The sequence below is a fragment of the Bos grunniens genome, chromosome 27, assembly GCF_055505025.1.
Source record: "Bos grunniens cultivar Pamir isolate PY7600 chromosome 27, Bosgru_T2T1.0, whole genome shotgun sequence".
Lineage (NCBI taxonomy): Eukaryota > Metazoa > Chordata > Mammalia > Artiodactyla > Bovidae > Bos > Bos grunniens.
The window spans coordinates 26412617-26428400 of record NC_141191.1 but is presented as its reverse complement, the minus strand read 5'-3'; the positions used below and the strand labels follow the sequence as shown (position 1 = coordinate 26428400).

The 15784-nt window shown below is 41.9% G+C and overlaps 1 protein-coding gene, 1 long non-coding RNA gene and 1 other non-coding gene across 5 annotated transcripts in view; 2 read left to right on the top strand and 1 right to left on the bottom strand.

Annotated features, from left to right (window-relative positions):
• LOC147343667 (low-density lipoprotein receptor-related protein 2-like) overlaps positions 1-9134 on the top strand; it is a 41364-nt gene extending 32230 nt beyond the window's left edge. For both annotated transcript variants that reach the window (XM_086379686.1, XM_086379687.1), the window contains exons 28-33: positions 60-185; positions 1272-1382; positions 3637-3873; positions 5943-6411; positions 8499-8607; positions 9054-9134. In XM_086379686.1, the coding sequence (XP_086235812.1) occupies positions 60-185; positions 1272-1382; positions 3637-3873; positions 5943-6411; positions 8499-8607; positions 9054-9083 (1082 nt within the window). In that variant the 3' untranslated portion in view covers positions 9084-9134. The remainder of the gene's footprint in view (positions 1-59; positions 186-1271; positions 1383-3636; positions 3874-5942; positions 6412-8498; positions 8608-9053) is intronic.
• The window catches only part of LOC147343664 (uncharacterized), a 48085-nt gene that overhangs the window by 21700 nt on the left and 10601 nt on the right, over positions 1-15784 (bottom strand). The gene's annotated exons all lie outside the window — the stretch shown is intronic.
• On the top strand, positions 13951-14023 carry TRNAE-CUC (transfer RNA glutamic acid (anticodon CUC)). Its single transcript has one exon. It is a non-coding gene; the product is annotated as a tRNA-Glu (tRNA).

The following is a 15784-nucleotide window of genomic DNA, read 5'->3' as shown; positions in this document are numbered from 1 at the left end:
CAGGATGGAGTACAGCTGTTTGGGCTCCAAACAGAAATTAACTGGCCCTCTCCTTCTAGGGAGAGGACTCATAGAAAGTATTCAACAAGACGGCTCTAGATACAGAGTAGACCGCAGAGGAATTCAGGGCCTTAACCTGTTTACATATGGCCAAGGCATGATGTTCTGGACCACCGTGGATGACGGTAGGTCTTAATTCTACATCTGATTATCTTTGTGAGCTGAATTTACTCCTGGATATCTAAAGCAAATCTGCTACTGCTTAGCACTGATCTTTGGCAGTGTGTTTCTTGCGGAGGAATAGCTAAGCAGCTTCCCTAATTTAACGTGTATAAATGTTAACAGTGACTGTGTGATTTGGGGGAGCTTTTACTTATTTGGTTACTCTTTACATGTGAATGTGCTTTATCTCATTCTGCCTGAGATTTCTGGCTTTTGTAGGAGGCTCTTGGCTTTGAAGGACACCAGGGTATGGTACAGAGAGAACTGGGCCAGGAGTTGGGACCAGGTGGCTTTGTCAGCTGATAGCTATAACACCTTACCTGTAACATGAGGGAAGTGTACCTGTCTTGATTGACTAGGTACACATGAAAGTATTAGGTGAATTCCAGAGCATTCTATACTTGCTGGATATTTCTAGTATTCAAAGAAATGGTCTAAACCACAGTATTCTTTCTAGTATGTTATTTCTGACTAGAGTCTAGGTCTGGTAAAACTGGAAAAGGCTGTTTAAAGTAAATCTGTCTCTCTAAATTTCCCAGTGCTGGTCCCTCGACCAGTTGGGCTGGCCTCATGAGAACTGCAAAAATAAGTTATCAGATCCTACCGCAAAGATGCTAAACTGTTAGGTATGTGGCGAGACCTTTGCCATTTAAGATCCCCTGGTGACTTTTGTTACAAATAAGCCATTTTTAGAAATGCTGTTCTGGGAGAATGCCTAAAATCATTACCCATCAATTGCTTGAGCTGAATTTTCATGTATCATATATCCTACTTTTCTCTCTGTGTATCCAGATGTCTATGAATGTGCTAGACATACGTTCACTGGACTTTATTTTCGGCAAAAGCACAAAACGGCTTTTACTGATCTTTAAGTTTCTTCCCAGGAACTAGGTTTAAAAAAATGCATGTCTCTTCTGTAAAACTCCTGTTATTTAACTGGAGTTTTTCCAGATGAGTGACAGTTTTCATACTGAGCAGTATTCTTTGTCCAGGAAGTTGGAAGATAAATTTCACTTTTGTTAATGATTGTTCACTGCCTTTTGTTTTAGCCCAGATCAGTAAAGTTTGGTACAGCAAAGCAGAACCTTCAGAAAACCGGTGGTTCCAAGTAGACCAGAAGATTGTGGATTTAAAAGTTTATAGTAAACTTAGCCAACAGGGTAAGCAACCTTGCAGTGATTATAACAACACTGAAGTCTACTGGATTTCCCTATGATGGAGTTGTTCCATCCTATAGTATCTCCTTGGAATATCTTTGTGTTTCCCAGTAAAATATTTCTCTGACACATTCCTGTAGATCTATATAACTCTTATCTTCATGCAGTTATGTATGGTCTGCTTCTGTTTATAGCTAGTCCTGTTGCATAGCCAGGAGACACAATGGTGGTAAGGATATTGGGCTTGGGTTTGGTATGCTGCTGCTGCTGCTAAGTCGCTTCAGTAGTGTCTGACTCTGTGCGACCCCATAAACGGCAGCCCACCAGGCTCCCCCGTCCTTGGGATTCTCCAGGCAAGAACACTGGAGTGGGTTGCCATTTCCTTCTCCAATGCATGAAAATGAAAGTGAAGTCGCTCAGTCGTGTTTGACTCTTAGCGACCCCATGGACTGCAGCCCACCAGGCTCCTCCGTCCATGGGAGTTTCCAGGCAAGAGTACTGGAGTGGGGTGCCAGGGCCTTCTCCATGGGTTTGGTATACTTGGGTCCAATTTTATGTTCTCTTATTGAAGACTGAATTACAGTTGTAATAAAACCGGAAATCCCCTTTTAGTTCTAGAGTGAAACTGTTCTTCATTCTACTCATTGTCACTTACATCTACTTTTGATGTTAACTTATCTTTCAAATATCAACTTGAGGGTGCTTGCATGTATTTCTCCACCTTTCTTATAGACGCAAATGCCTAACTGAGGGACCCTGTCATTTCTGAAGTACACTTTATCTTCGTTATATCCATAATCTATTCCAGAATTCCTGGAATATGTCAAGAGATAAAGCCTCACCAGAAGTCAAAGCTTGAGATAGAAGCCTTGGAGAACTATGGGGAAATATACATGGCTGACTTAATTAGACTCTTGTCCCCCACCATCTAACCCCTACCTCTTGAGTCCACCAATCTGTTCTCTGTATCTGTGACTCTTAGAAGGATGAGAGAGACCATAGCCTCTGAGTTCTCATCTAAAGAGAGCTTTATCAAGGCCCTTCTAGTTAATATCTTGGCTACATGATGTGAAGGGAAAGGAGAACTTACAGGGGATCTTGGATGAGCCAAGTTTACCTCAGTTTTTCTTAAGCTGGTCCTTTATATGAACTACTGGCTTGTTTTGCTTTGTGCACATGCATGTTTATTGCAAATTTATTCACAATCACAAAAAACTGAAAACAATCAGGATGTCCCTGAATAAGTGAATGGATAGACAAGCTGTGGTACAAATGGAATATTAGCCAGCCACAAAAAAGAAACAAACTCTCAAACCAGGAAACAACATGGATTAATTTAAGTGCATGATACAAAGTGAAAGAAGCCAGTCTGAAAAGGCTATATACTTATGTGACATTCTGGAAAAGTCTAACTGTAGACCCTGTGAAAAAAGATCAGTGTTTTCCAGGAAGGAGGGGGAAGAGGAAAGTTGAATAGGTGAAGCACAGGGGCTATTTTTAAGGCTTGCATTCTGTATGATTATGTAATTGTGGATATGTTAAATTATGCATTTGTCAAAACCCATGGAACTTCATAGCACAAAGAGTAAACCTTAAGATGTGCAAATTTAAAAAAATCATTTAGAAGGTCAGGGGATTCTAGGATGGAACACAAACTATGACAAAACAATCTAACTGTTCTACAAATGTATGAAACAACGTTCCTGAAAAGGTAGAAAAGGTGCTGAGCAAAGTAACTCTGGAAATGAGTGGAGTCTAACACTGAAGCAAAAAAAGCGATACATAAGCCCTGTACCCTCCTTGATAAATTTGTTTCCCACTGGGGCACAGACTAACAATTCTGATACCACTATATATGTTTACTAGAATTGAGCAATGAAGTAAATAGATGGCAGGTGATAGGAGACAGTTTTCTCACTATTGAGAATTTACAGATCACCAAGCAAAGGAAGCTAGAATGATCCATATGGTGATAGATTAAAGTTGGAGAAATCAATATAAACTTATGTTTAGCTTAGTCACAGTTACAGATGTGAACTCCTGATATTCTAAAGCCATCCTTATCCATGAAGAAGAATCACCAATCACTTGGTTCTTAGTTGTCTAAAAGGAATTAAACTGAAAAGCCACCTACTCTGGGGAAAAAATCTGAAAAATCTGGGTCCTCTAACTCTGATGGTCTATTTGCAGAAAGTTTACAGAAGAGCCTTCTGAAATAGTCTAAATCAGTATTTTTTGGGGGGGTGGGGATCCACAGGTAGTAACCACTGCTCAAAAGACAATGGAGGATGTAGCCATATCTGTTTACCAAAGCCGGAAGGACAGACTTGTAAATGTCCCAGTGGGTACTACTTGGATGACATAAAGAAGTGTCTTGAAGCTGTCCGATGCTCTGCACCATCACAGTCCTGTAAGGATGGTCAGAAATGCATTTCCGCCACACAGGTTTGTGATGGTCATGCTGACTGTCTGGATGGATCTGATGAAATGGACTGTGAGTAACTCCTACCCGAGACCCACCATTGGTCACCTTGGTGATTTACCTTTAATATTTAATTCCACAGTGTTCCTCAAGATTTTATCCTTTAAACTGTTTTTTCCTTCTCACTGTGTACTCTTTAAACTGAACAATATGAAACTTCTAACTATGGGCAATTGTATATAGATTATGGGGACTCTTTGTAAAAAGCTAACGTCCCCTCAATTCAATTTTAGAGTAGGCCATATGATAGTTCACTCCACAGGGCTCGACAGTATATGTTGCCTGAAAGAGCACTCATCTAACTCAGATCCAGTTCAGCCCCTGGTCACAATAGCATCACCTGGAATGTAAGAGGTTGGCAAACTAGTTGACTTGTCCTGGTTCCCCCTTTTGAATGTGGAAGGAGCATATTCTAGCTCACAGTTATTAAGGAATTAAAGAGGGTGTGTAGAAAGCTGTCATATTATTATAACACTGTCAAGTTAATCCTTAAATGCTAGCTATAGATGGTTGTTATAGAAATATTGTTCCAAACCATGCCTTCATGGGAAGGTGTTGTCGTGGCCAGACAGCTGAGTAATCATAATACCTAATTCTGCTGGAATCATCAGCTATAGCTCCATTGGTATCTAAGTCCCCTTCACGATAGAATTTGAGAGACAGTGGGCTTAGTCATAACCAGCAAAGGAAGAGATCTGAAAAGGAGCCTTACAGTGAAGAATTATCACTGACTTCTCAATGTAAATTCTTACTTCTGTAAAACCTGACTAGCTGGAAGACTACTTATTACCTCTAAACACTTCATCTTAAATGGGAAAGATAAGGGATTTTGATTCCCATAGTTGATTCTATTTTTCAGCAATTAAGGGTGCTTTTGTTGCTAGGCCTGTGTTGGCAATGACTCAAGGATGGGGGTAAATGAGTGAGAAATTTATCACCTTTACCACTTTGAGGTTAGGTTAGGTTTCTGGTTTAAAACCTAACCTAACCTTCTTTTGCCCTCCCATTCCTGATGTGCTGGGCCTAAGAGCTGACCTTGCTTCTTGATGATTTCACCCTGACTACATATAAAACTTTTTTGAGGGAAATGGTACTGGGTATATAAAATTAAGCTGAATTCCTTTGGATGTAACCTACCATCAAGGATCCTAAATGTCCAGGATTGGAAATGCTCCTGTGAGGCCAGCTTAGGACAGAAGCAAGAAGCATTTTTATTGCTAATTCTGCTCTTTCCACTCCTGGTACTTCTGTCTTCCATTTGAGGAGTAACAGTTGTGTCAACAATGACAGAGAACATGGTGAAATGCCTTAAACATAAACTTAACTCTTGGATTGCTATTTGGCTAGAACCCTGTTGTCTTTCTGCTCCCTGCTTTATGAGTGTCCCTCCCACGCTGCCACCAAACTTGGTTCAATATTTGCAACTTGTACGTTTTGCTAAACCTACAGTTTACTTGGACTCAAAAAATGTGACATATTTACAGATAAACTTAATCCTTATAGTCTAGATATATACTACTGTGATCTACTACACTCATCCTTATAGAGAAAACACTTTTGGAACTGGTGGCATCTACCTTGGCTAAAATCCTGCATGTCATCATTTGAAAATGGACTGGTATGATAGACTACGCCGGTCCAGAAACCAAATATTTTAAGTGCCTTTAGATGTGTAGTTTTTAAATCAGCTTTTGATAGTTTTTTGTTTTGTCAAAAGTATGGTGCTGTGCTGTGCTTAGTTGCTCAGTCGTGTCCAACTCTTTGCGACCCCATGGACTGTAGCCTCTCAGGCTCCTCTGTCCATGGGGATTCTCCAGGTAAGAATACTGGAGTGGATTAGTCATGCCCTCCTCCAGGGGATCTTCCCAACCCAGAGATGGAACCCAAGTCTCCCACATTGCAGGTGGATTCTTTATGATCTGAGCCACCAGGGAAGCCCAAAGTAATGGTAGTGATTGTGATTTCAAAAATTCAAACTTATCCAGTTAAGTTCACTGGGATTCTTATTCTTCTGAAATAGTTATTAATTGACAATAACAAACCTGTATATACACTCGCACTCACACCTACTGTTTTTGCAGGTACCTATCCAGATACAACCCATTCAACACCAACACCTAAAACGTCAGAGTCTGGAAAGAGACTGACACCAAAAGCTGTCCAACCTCTCCAGGGTACCAAGTCCACCAAGACTAGATCTCCAGGTCCAGAAGGAATGAATTACCCTGTCAGAAAAATCCTAACCCCTCCGATTCCTGCTCTAGAGAGCGAGACTCCAGAAACCAAGGAAGGAGGTCAGCCCAAGGATTCACACAGGGAAAAACTTCTGCTCTGTAGCAGCGATTTCTGCAGTGGGAGGGGAATCTGTACAATGCAAGGAGAGCTGAGAAAATGCAACTGTCTGATGGGCTACAGCGGAGACTTCTGCGAAGCAGCCGCCCATGGACCTGCCCCTGGCCACATCGCCCTCAGCCTAACCATAGCCCTACTGGTTGTTCTGGTCATTCTGGGAGCATTTGTATATTTCAGAAGAGAGCACAAATTAAAGCGGTGAGCAGCCACTTTTGTCCTCATGGGAGAATTTTATTCTAAAGGCGGCTTGTTAAATAAAACTAAAACAAGATTAATGAGATCAGAGGTATGAATCCACTGTAGAAATTTGTTCTCTGAGGAAAGATTTGAGCAATGAAGCAGACTTATCTGTTAGATGACCTGGAAAAATCATAACTGAGACCATCTTTGTGTGAGACCTGTAGCAAACCATAATGTAAGGAGCAGTCAGGGGCAGTGCTTTTACTATAATGTAAAAGCAGTCAGGGGCACAGTCTCAGGCATAAAGTGAGGAGAGTCCCCTCTAATGAGGAAGTGTGTGTGCATGCATGCTCAGTTGCTAAGTTGTATCTGACCCTTTGTGACCCCATGGACTGTAGCCGACCAGTGTTCTCTCTCCATAGGATTTCCCAGACAAGAATACTGGAATGGGTTGCCATTTCCTTCTCCAAGGGATCTTCCTTACCCAGGGATCAGACCTGTATCTCCTGCATTGGCAAGCAAGTTCTTTACCAGTAGCACCACCTGGGAAGCCTCCAGTGAGGCAGAGTCAGTGCCAATGACTGTTTGGAGGGAAAATTTCTTGGGTGTGTTAGTTTGCTAGTGCTGCTATAACAAACACTCCCCAGTGGGTGTCTTAGACAACAGAAATTTATTTTCTCACAGTCCTGGAGGCTGGAAGTCTGAAATCAACGTGTCAGTATGGTTGGTCTCTTCTGAGGCCGAGGGTTGCTTTTCTCCTGGGATTGTAGATACAGGCTTCTCCTGTGTCTTCATGTAGTCTTCCCTCTGTACATGTTGATGTCCTAATCTCCTCTTCTTCTAAGGACACTAGTCCTGTTGGATTAAGACCCACCCTAATGATTTCCTTTTGACATAAATTACCACTTTGAGGACCCTATCCCTAAAATGGTCACATTTGGAGGTACTAGGGGTTAGACTTCAACATATGAATTTTAGGGGGACAAACATAGCCCTTGACAAGAGGTGAGATAAGCTTATAAGAGAGATTTAAGGCAAAAGCATAAAGTTTTATGTAAAACAAGAGTCACTGGATTAAAGAAACAAATGAAACAAAAAAGAATGACTCAAATGATTAAGAATGATGACAAAATAAGCTTTAGGAAGATACAGTAATTGAAGGGAACTGATTAAACATATTGGGAAGGGATATTAAGCAGCCTATATATCAAGAAACACTGGGGCTTCCCTGCTGGCTCAGATGGTATAGAATCAGCCTGCAATGTAGGAGACCCAGGTTTGACTCTGTCTAGGTCAGGAAGATCCCCTGGAGAAGGGAATGGCAACCCACTCCAGTAATCTTGCCTGGGAATCCCATGGACAGAGAGGAGCCTGATCTGATGGGCTACAGTCCATGGAGTTGCAGACAGTCAGACATGACTGAGTGACTAACACACAGTACCTGAAACAGTACAGAATACATATCAAGAAACATTACAGAGATAACTAGAATCCTTTAAAGTTACATCTCCTCTGTACAGCCTTCACTTTACAGACTGGAGAAAAGGCGAGGAGAAATGGTATATCTTTGCCTAAAGTAACACTGGTTAATGTTAAGATGAATTGAGGTGCTTCCCTTGTGCTTCTGACTATCAGTCGCATCTGTCTTCTACATTAACCTGCTTTCTTAACTCATCTATGTCCAGTTGCTAGTTACCTGTTTTTAGATTCAATTCTCACTGACTAATTTCCTAGTTTCCTCTCAACTGAGAAGATACAACATTTTGGAAGTTCAGTGAATGCCTAGTAACAAATCATAACTGACTCAAGTGTTGGCCATTCTAGGTCAGTTCTTTGTTATAGAGACAATAAAAGCACAACATCGTTCCCATAACAATAACTTTTCATAAGTGAAGTCGCTCAGTCGTGTCCGACTCTTTGCGACCCCATGGACTGTAGCCTACCAGGCTCCTCCCTCCATGGGATTCTCCAGGCAAGAGTACTGGAGTGGGTTGCCATTTCCTTTTCATAACTTTTCATAGCGGACGAGTTAATGTCTTCGAACCATGCCCCATTCCCAGCTTCTACCTTAAGGAACAACTCTTTTGACTTTCTCTGATTTCTAGAAACAGGACAGCATCATCAAGAAATTTGACCTGCCATAAAGAAAATGACCAAGAAGAGGAGAATCTAATGAATAGTGAGACTTTTGTCAATGAAGCTTATGATGAACAGGTATGTCTGGGAAGAGTTTTTGAGGAAAACATGAGGTGAGGTCCAGTCACAGAATGCCCTTACCAAAAAATCCTAGCAGAGTGAAAGTAGGCCATGTTAACTTAAAGAGCTTTTTGTTACTGGCAAATGATGTTATTATGTAGACCAAATGAACGCTCAGTAACTTTTTGGATTGCTGATTCTGTTCAGTCTCAAGTTGTTCACACCAAAGTGAAACATACATGTAATCAAGAAATTCAGCTTTTGGTGGACTTCCAAAAGGGGCTCAGTACTACTTGGGGTGAAGCGAGGTGTAATTAGGGTTAATTAACATTACCCCTAAAATTTATGTCCCCCACCCCCATCCTGCGATCTCTGCTCACTTCTGTGTAGCTCAACCATCTCTGTGTTTTTGCTTTGTCTTAATGTAACGCATATTCTCTAATTTCAAGTCTCTTTTCCTACAGGAACTGTTAACGTCTTTACAAACTGACTAACCTGACAAAAAAAGAAGCTGAAACATCTCAATAAAAACTGTTTATATATTTCACTGTGTACTGTTTTAACTTCTGTAACAATTTGTGGTAAATGGTAACTTCATATTAAAATAACTGCTTTTTATTAGTTTATTTTATTGAAGTATAGTTGATTTACAGTGTTGTTAATTTTTGGCTGTGAAGCAAAGTGTTTAAGTTATACATTTATATACATTCTTTTTCATATTCTTTTCCATTGTATTTTATCACTGGGTATTTATTAGAGTTCCCTGTGCTATACAGTAGGACCTTGTCTGTCCATTCTCTATACAATGGTTTGCATCTCCCAACCCCAAACTCCCAATCCATCCCTCTCCCTACCCACCCACCCCCACCTTGGCGACTACAAGTCTGTTCTCTGAGTGAGTCTATTTATGCTTTGTAGAGAAGTTCATCTGTGGCATATTTTAGATTCCACACCTAAGTAGTATATGGTATTTGTCTTTTTCCTTCTGACTTATTTCGCTTAGTATGATAATCTCTAGGTCCATCCATGTTGCTGAAAATGGCATTATTTCATGTATTTCTTATGGCTGAGTATTAATCCACTGTTTATATGCACCACATCTTCTTTATCCATTCACCTGTTAAAGGACATTTAGATTGTTTCCATGTCTTAGCTATTGTGAATACTGCTGGTATAAGCATAGGGGTGCATTTATCTTCTTGAATTAGTTTTGTCTGGATATATGCCCAGAAGTGAGATTGTTACCAAAAGTAGGGTCCAGCTGTTTGCTGCCCAAAAGCCAATAAAGAGGCAAGGTTGATGGAAAGGAAAAAGTTTGCTTTATTTCTGAGGCTGGCAACTGAGAGTGGAGTCAGTTGCCAAAGGCCAACTACCGCCCATTGGCAATCAGCAGACCAGAGCTTTTATTGGTGAAGGAAGGGGGCTACATGCAAAACAGCACAGTCAGCTGTGACAGTCCTCTTGAAACCGGTAACCAGCATCATCTTGACTTTGTTTAGGTACAGTTCATCTTCAGTTCCAGAGCCATTTTGTTCCCATATTTTTTGAGGCCAGCTCTTGAAACTGTGGCAGCTTATGTCATGGCTTACAGTCTGGTCATCATGTTCTTAACTTCTTCCACTTGGTGGGGGCTTTAGTGTCTATAATATTAAATACTAATACATTTTTCCTTAATCAATTCAGTTCAGTTGCTCAGTTGTGTCCGACTCTGCGACCCCATGGACTGCATCACTCCAGGAGTGATGTCCATCACCAACTCCCAGAGTTTACTCAAGCTCATGTCCATCAAGTCAGTGATGCCGTCCAACCATCTCATCCTCTGTTGTCCCCTTCTCCCACCTTCAATCTTTCCCAGCATCAGGGTCTTTTTAAATGAGTCAGTTCTTCATATCAGGTGGCCAAAATATTGGCATTTCAGCTTCAGCATTAGTCCTTTCAATGAATATTCAGGACTGATTTCCTTTAGGATTGACTGGTTGGATCTCCTTGCTGTCCAAGGGACTCTCAAGAGTCTTCTCCAACACAACAGTTCAAAAGCATCAGTTCTTTGGTGCTCAGCTTTCTTTATGGTCCAACTCTCACATCCATACATGACTACTGGAGAAACCATAGCTTTGACTAGACAGACTTTTGCGGTTAAAGCAAATATACAATGTATGTTTAGTAGGCTACAAGCAGGCTGTTTCAGTTAACCTAAAGTTCAAATTAAATCATATATGAGCCAGAATGACTTCCCTATACCTCAATATGTGAAAATTTCTTCCATCATTTTCCCCTTTTAATTGAAAATCTCTCCATAGAAAGCACTGATAATATATTTTTCCAGCATTGCCAGAACGGCTTAGTTGCTGCTCTGGGCCCATTCATGTCCCTTGGTGCTAGGCCTACATTTTGTTTATATATTGGCCCAGTTATCCACGTTGGATTCTAAAACTGGACACACAGAGGTACTGACACAAAGGGTCTTTGGACCAGAAGTCATCTCAACTAGCTTGTGTCTGCTAGAGAAACATGCAAATGCCACTTAGATCCCAACACCCTTTGTGCCAATACCTCTGCACGTCTTCCTGCATCACTGCTTTATTCATACCCACATAAGGAATCAAAGGAATTGAATCTGTGATGGGATATAGGTAACAAAGCAGGAATATGGTCTAAAGTTCGACAGCAGCAGCCTTGGGCAGATGACTTAATCGTGAAACTGTTACCCCAGAGATAAAAAACAGGATTAACAGAACCTACATCAAACCATTTGGATACTGAATTAAAACACAAAAATGCCTGCTTAGCCTAGTACCTGAGACTGATAACATGAGCCTAAATCATAATAAACACAACTTGACTTGGAAGATTTCTTGCTTGTATCTTTTCTAGACTATTTATACTTAGTTTTTTGCAGCATGAATTTGTATAGGATGCTAAGCACAAAGTCCTAGGCTTATTACCGGGAGTGTAGTGCATAAAACAAACTGTGCTTTGCAGTCAAGTGTAAAAATTCCCAAGTACAGATCAATCTGACCTGACCTGGAGTGGAGAACAGTCGCTGGGGGCTCTCCTTCCTCAAGGCTAGAAGACACATGGAGCATCATCAGATTGCCTCTGGGGCTCAGCTGTACTTGAGAGAACCCATCTTCACCCCACAGTCCCCTAGACCCCTCTTATCCACAGGGTCAGCCTCACACTTGTCTGCCACTTTGGCCAAGAGCCATCCTCACTGCTAAGTCTGCCCTGGCAAGGCTCTGCCTCTACCTGTGCAAAAGTGACTCAAAAGCATCCAGACACAGAACCTATGACCCAAAAGCATCCAGACTGAAAGCCTGCAGAGATGAGGTACGATGAAATTCTCCCTTCCTGAACGTGCTGAGGCCGCTGTCTTGGCTCCTTAGACCTTAGGCCTCCAGCAGACTCGCAGGGCTGTGTCCTGGGTGGCTCAGTCTGCTTCGCAGGCTCTGTTGGAATGGTACACTCAGCCTCCCTCCTGCTCTGCAGACCTGTTTCGTGTTTGGGCCCCAGGAATACCCCCTGCTTGCTCTTCCTGGGTAAAAGGGAGCTGACTGCAGCTGAACTGTCACATATGCACTCTTTCCACCCTGACCACTCTTATTTATATCTTTCCTGTCTTTGGTCCTTTATGAATGTGTGCCTATTATCCCATCTGAATGTACTTTATCACATCCTATTGTGCTTTCTCTATTCAAGAATTCAGAAAATATCTGAATGTCCTTTTCACCAGAAAGGCTTAATTTTATGAACAATATTTAAAACTTTATACTTAATTTCTAACCATCCCATCCCCTAAATTTATTGTAATATGTCCATTTCACGACCTTATCTATTTGCAGCAATGGGCATGTTATGAAGCATAAAAGCCTTCTAGTGTGATCATCTCCATATTAATTTCTCAATTCCTCTACAGCTGACAAATGGAGCAGTAAATCTGTAGAAGAAGGAAATTCTACATTTCATTATAGAAACTCAACTTCTATAACCTGGTAAATAGGTATGAGTTTTCTTCTGGAAGAAAAAAAGAGCTTTGGAAAAGTTCATGGTTTTATGCTTTAGGCTCCAAGGGCCCTACACAAAACTTGACCTCCTGTGTCTACTGCTAGCAATTAAAGAATTAAATTAAGAATTTATATTTGTTGTTCCTTGGTATCCATGAAGAACTGGTTCCAGGATCCTCATGGATACCAAAATCCACGGATGCTCAAGGCTGTTAGAGCCAGCCCTCTGTATCCACGGGTTCTGCATTGAAAATATTCCATTTGCATTTGGCTGAATCCACAGATGGAGAACCTACAGATACAGAAAGTAGACAATGCTTATTTTCTCTAGGAAACAAACAAATTAGTGGACAATGGGCTTCCCTTGAAGCTCCGTTGGTAAAGAGTTTGCCTGCAGTGCAGGAGACCTGGGTCCAATCCCTGGGTTGGGACGATCCCCTGGAGAAGGAAATGGCAACCCACTCCAGTATTCTGGCCTGGAGAATTCCATGGACAGAAGAACCTGGCAGTCTACAGTCCATGGGGTTGCAAGAGTCAGACACGACTTAGCTACTAAACCACCACCACGATGAACAATGATGAGTGTGCTGTTCTAAATTCCTACTATGTTAATTGTTGACAGGCTTTGGAAATTCAGAGAAACTGAGAACCAGAATATGGAGTTTTTTGCTTTCAGGCCAGTTACTAATTTTATGTGTCAGTCAGCTTCCCCAAGTCTCACTGTTCAGATTTCACATCTCTTCTTCCAGCCTCCCCTAGTTTGTAACCTTCACTCAGAATATTTAGATTTGGGAAGACCTTCTGATAACATCTAATCCAGTCTTCCCGGTTATGCAGCTAAAGAAACTGAAATCCAGCAAGGGCAAGACAGAGGCTATTATTACGGAACATATTATTACCCACATTCTAGTAAAATGGCAGTGACTTCTTCAGTTTCCTCAGCTGAGTGGTGAGTGGCAGCGATTTGGGAGGCAAACATGGTCGGGGTGGGGAGGAGTACAAGGGCCATTTGCCCATGGATGTCCAGGGAGTGTGGCATAATGGGACAAGAACGCGGTAGAGCTGCACTTAACTCTCTCCCCAGTGACTCAAGCCCTCTGGTCAGTACTATCTCCCCTCACTCCACCCCCACCCCCTGCCCAGCCTTGTCTATGTTATTCTTTATTTGTACAAATTAAAACCTTGTTTTCCTGTGCTCAGTCCTGCTTTGTGCTCAGTTCTACTTCATAAAGACTTGCTGGAGGAGGTCATTTTATTGTCTTCAGTGAAAAAAAGCAGCAGAATGTGGGCAGAATTTGGGGGGAAGATGGGGTAAGAATTCCACTTAAGTTTTTACTTGAAATATTGACTGAGGGAGTTCCTGGTGGTTCAGTGGTTAGGACTCTGCACTCTCATTGCTGAGGGCCCAGGTTCAATCCCCGGTCAGGGAACTAAGATACCACATGGTGCAGCCAAATTTAAAAGGAAGAACTATTGATTGAGTTCCTTTTCTCTCCCCTTCCCAAAGGGAGAAAGATCTCATCTGTAGTGTCTTGGGGGTAGAGGAGGCATGGGTTGTGCTGATCTTTGTAAGCCAATCATAAAGATTCACAAGGCTGCTCTCATGGCCCCCCCATTGGGTTTTGGGCCAGTGGCCTTGGGCCACTAATTACTTTCCACATACATGACAAGTTGTGTGTGACCACTTGAGGAAAGCACTTGGGTACAGAAAGGGCTTTTAGAGGTGACTTTTAAATTAATTTATAATTTAATTATTTGCTAACAGGCTCTGAAGACCTGTTAGTACCCATTCTAGGATTACAAATATAAATAGAAGCCGTCCATGCCCCACCTTCAATTTAGAGATGAGATGAGAAAGTACACCAAGGAAAGCACACATCTGAACATTTGAATGGTATGTTCAAAGATGACACCTCCAAGCTGATGAGGAAAAGTAGTTTAGAGTATGTGTGTGGGAGAAAGTGATGAGAGTGAAAGCCTCAGCCTTGGCCAAGTCATGAATGGAATTTAAGAGTGAAGCATAGGTAAGGAACATGCTGAGACTCTTAAAGATGAGTTACGGTTCTTCATTTTAGGAAGGTCGGAGTGAAGACGTGAGATGAGTGTTGGGAGAGAGAGCCTGGTTATTAACCATTCCTGTCACTTCAGGGATATGATGAGGCTCTGAGGCTAAAAGACCTTTCTCTGCCTGTGGGCTTGTCTACACATTGGCAGACTAGAACGTTCTTCACCTGCTATTCATATATCAAATTGTTTATATTTGACTCTGAAAATGTTCTATGCTACAGATTGAATCCAGACTGTGTTCCCTCCTTAAATAAGCTACTAGAACAGAAGAGGTCCTTGGGTTCTCTCAGTTGGTCCCCCCAACTTTGTCCTGTCCTTACCACTCCCATCTAGGGTGAAGGAAAAGTAAAGCATGGTATCGTGATCACTATGCCAACCTGTTTTCACTAACATTTCTTTACTGGGAACTTGGAGTTTGCTGTTCTCTCCGACACCCAATCTTTTCTCTCAGTTCTCTGCTCAAGCCCCACTTCTTCCCAATCACCTTCCTTAAAATATTGCCTTTTTTCTCCAGGCTTTGACCCTGGTTTGTTAGTCTTCATTTTCCTTGCACATCTTTCTCATGCTAGAGTATGAACGTTCTACAAAGCCCAGGCCTGAAATAAATTTGCTTTCCAAGGCAGTCAAAGATGTGCTGACAGGATGACAGGTGCCCCAAAACTTACAAATGATCTAGACCATGAAAATGAGGGTGGTTGCTAAAGCATTGTTGACGCACCCGCCAGAGCCTCAGCAAGGGATCAACAGCCTGTGCGCCCAAAACCCCGCCCCTCCTTAGTGAGGGTGGGTGTCTGGATCAGAGCCTGACTGGCAAAGTGGCAGAGCAGTAGCTGTGTTAACACAGGGCATGCTCTATTTTCACAGATTCCTCGTTCCTCCAGGCAGAGCTTGAGCAATCTTGAAAAGACTTCACCCATTAAATGGGGACACATACTCTGTATGTCATTAGGATTATTAAAAGCAAATCCTCACAACAGTGTCCACATGGTCAAAGCTATGGTTTTTCCAGCTATGGTTTTTCACACATATACAGGTGTGAAATTGGACCATAAAGAAGTCTGAGCATCAGAGATTGATGCTTTTGAACTGGGGTGCTGGAGAAGACTCTTGAGGGTCCCTTGGAC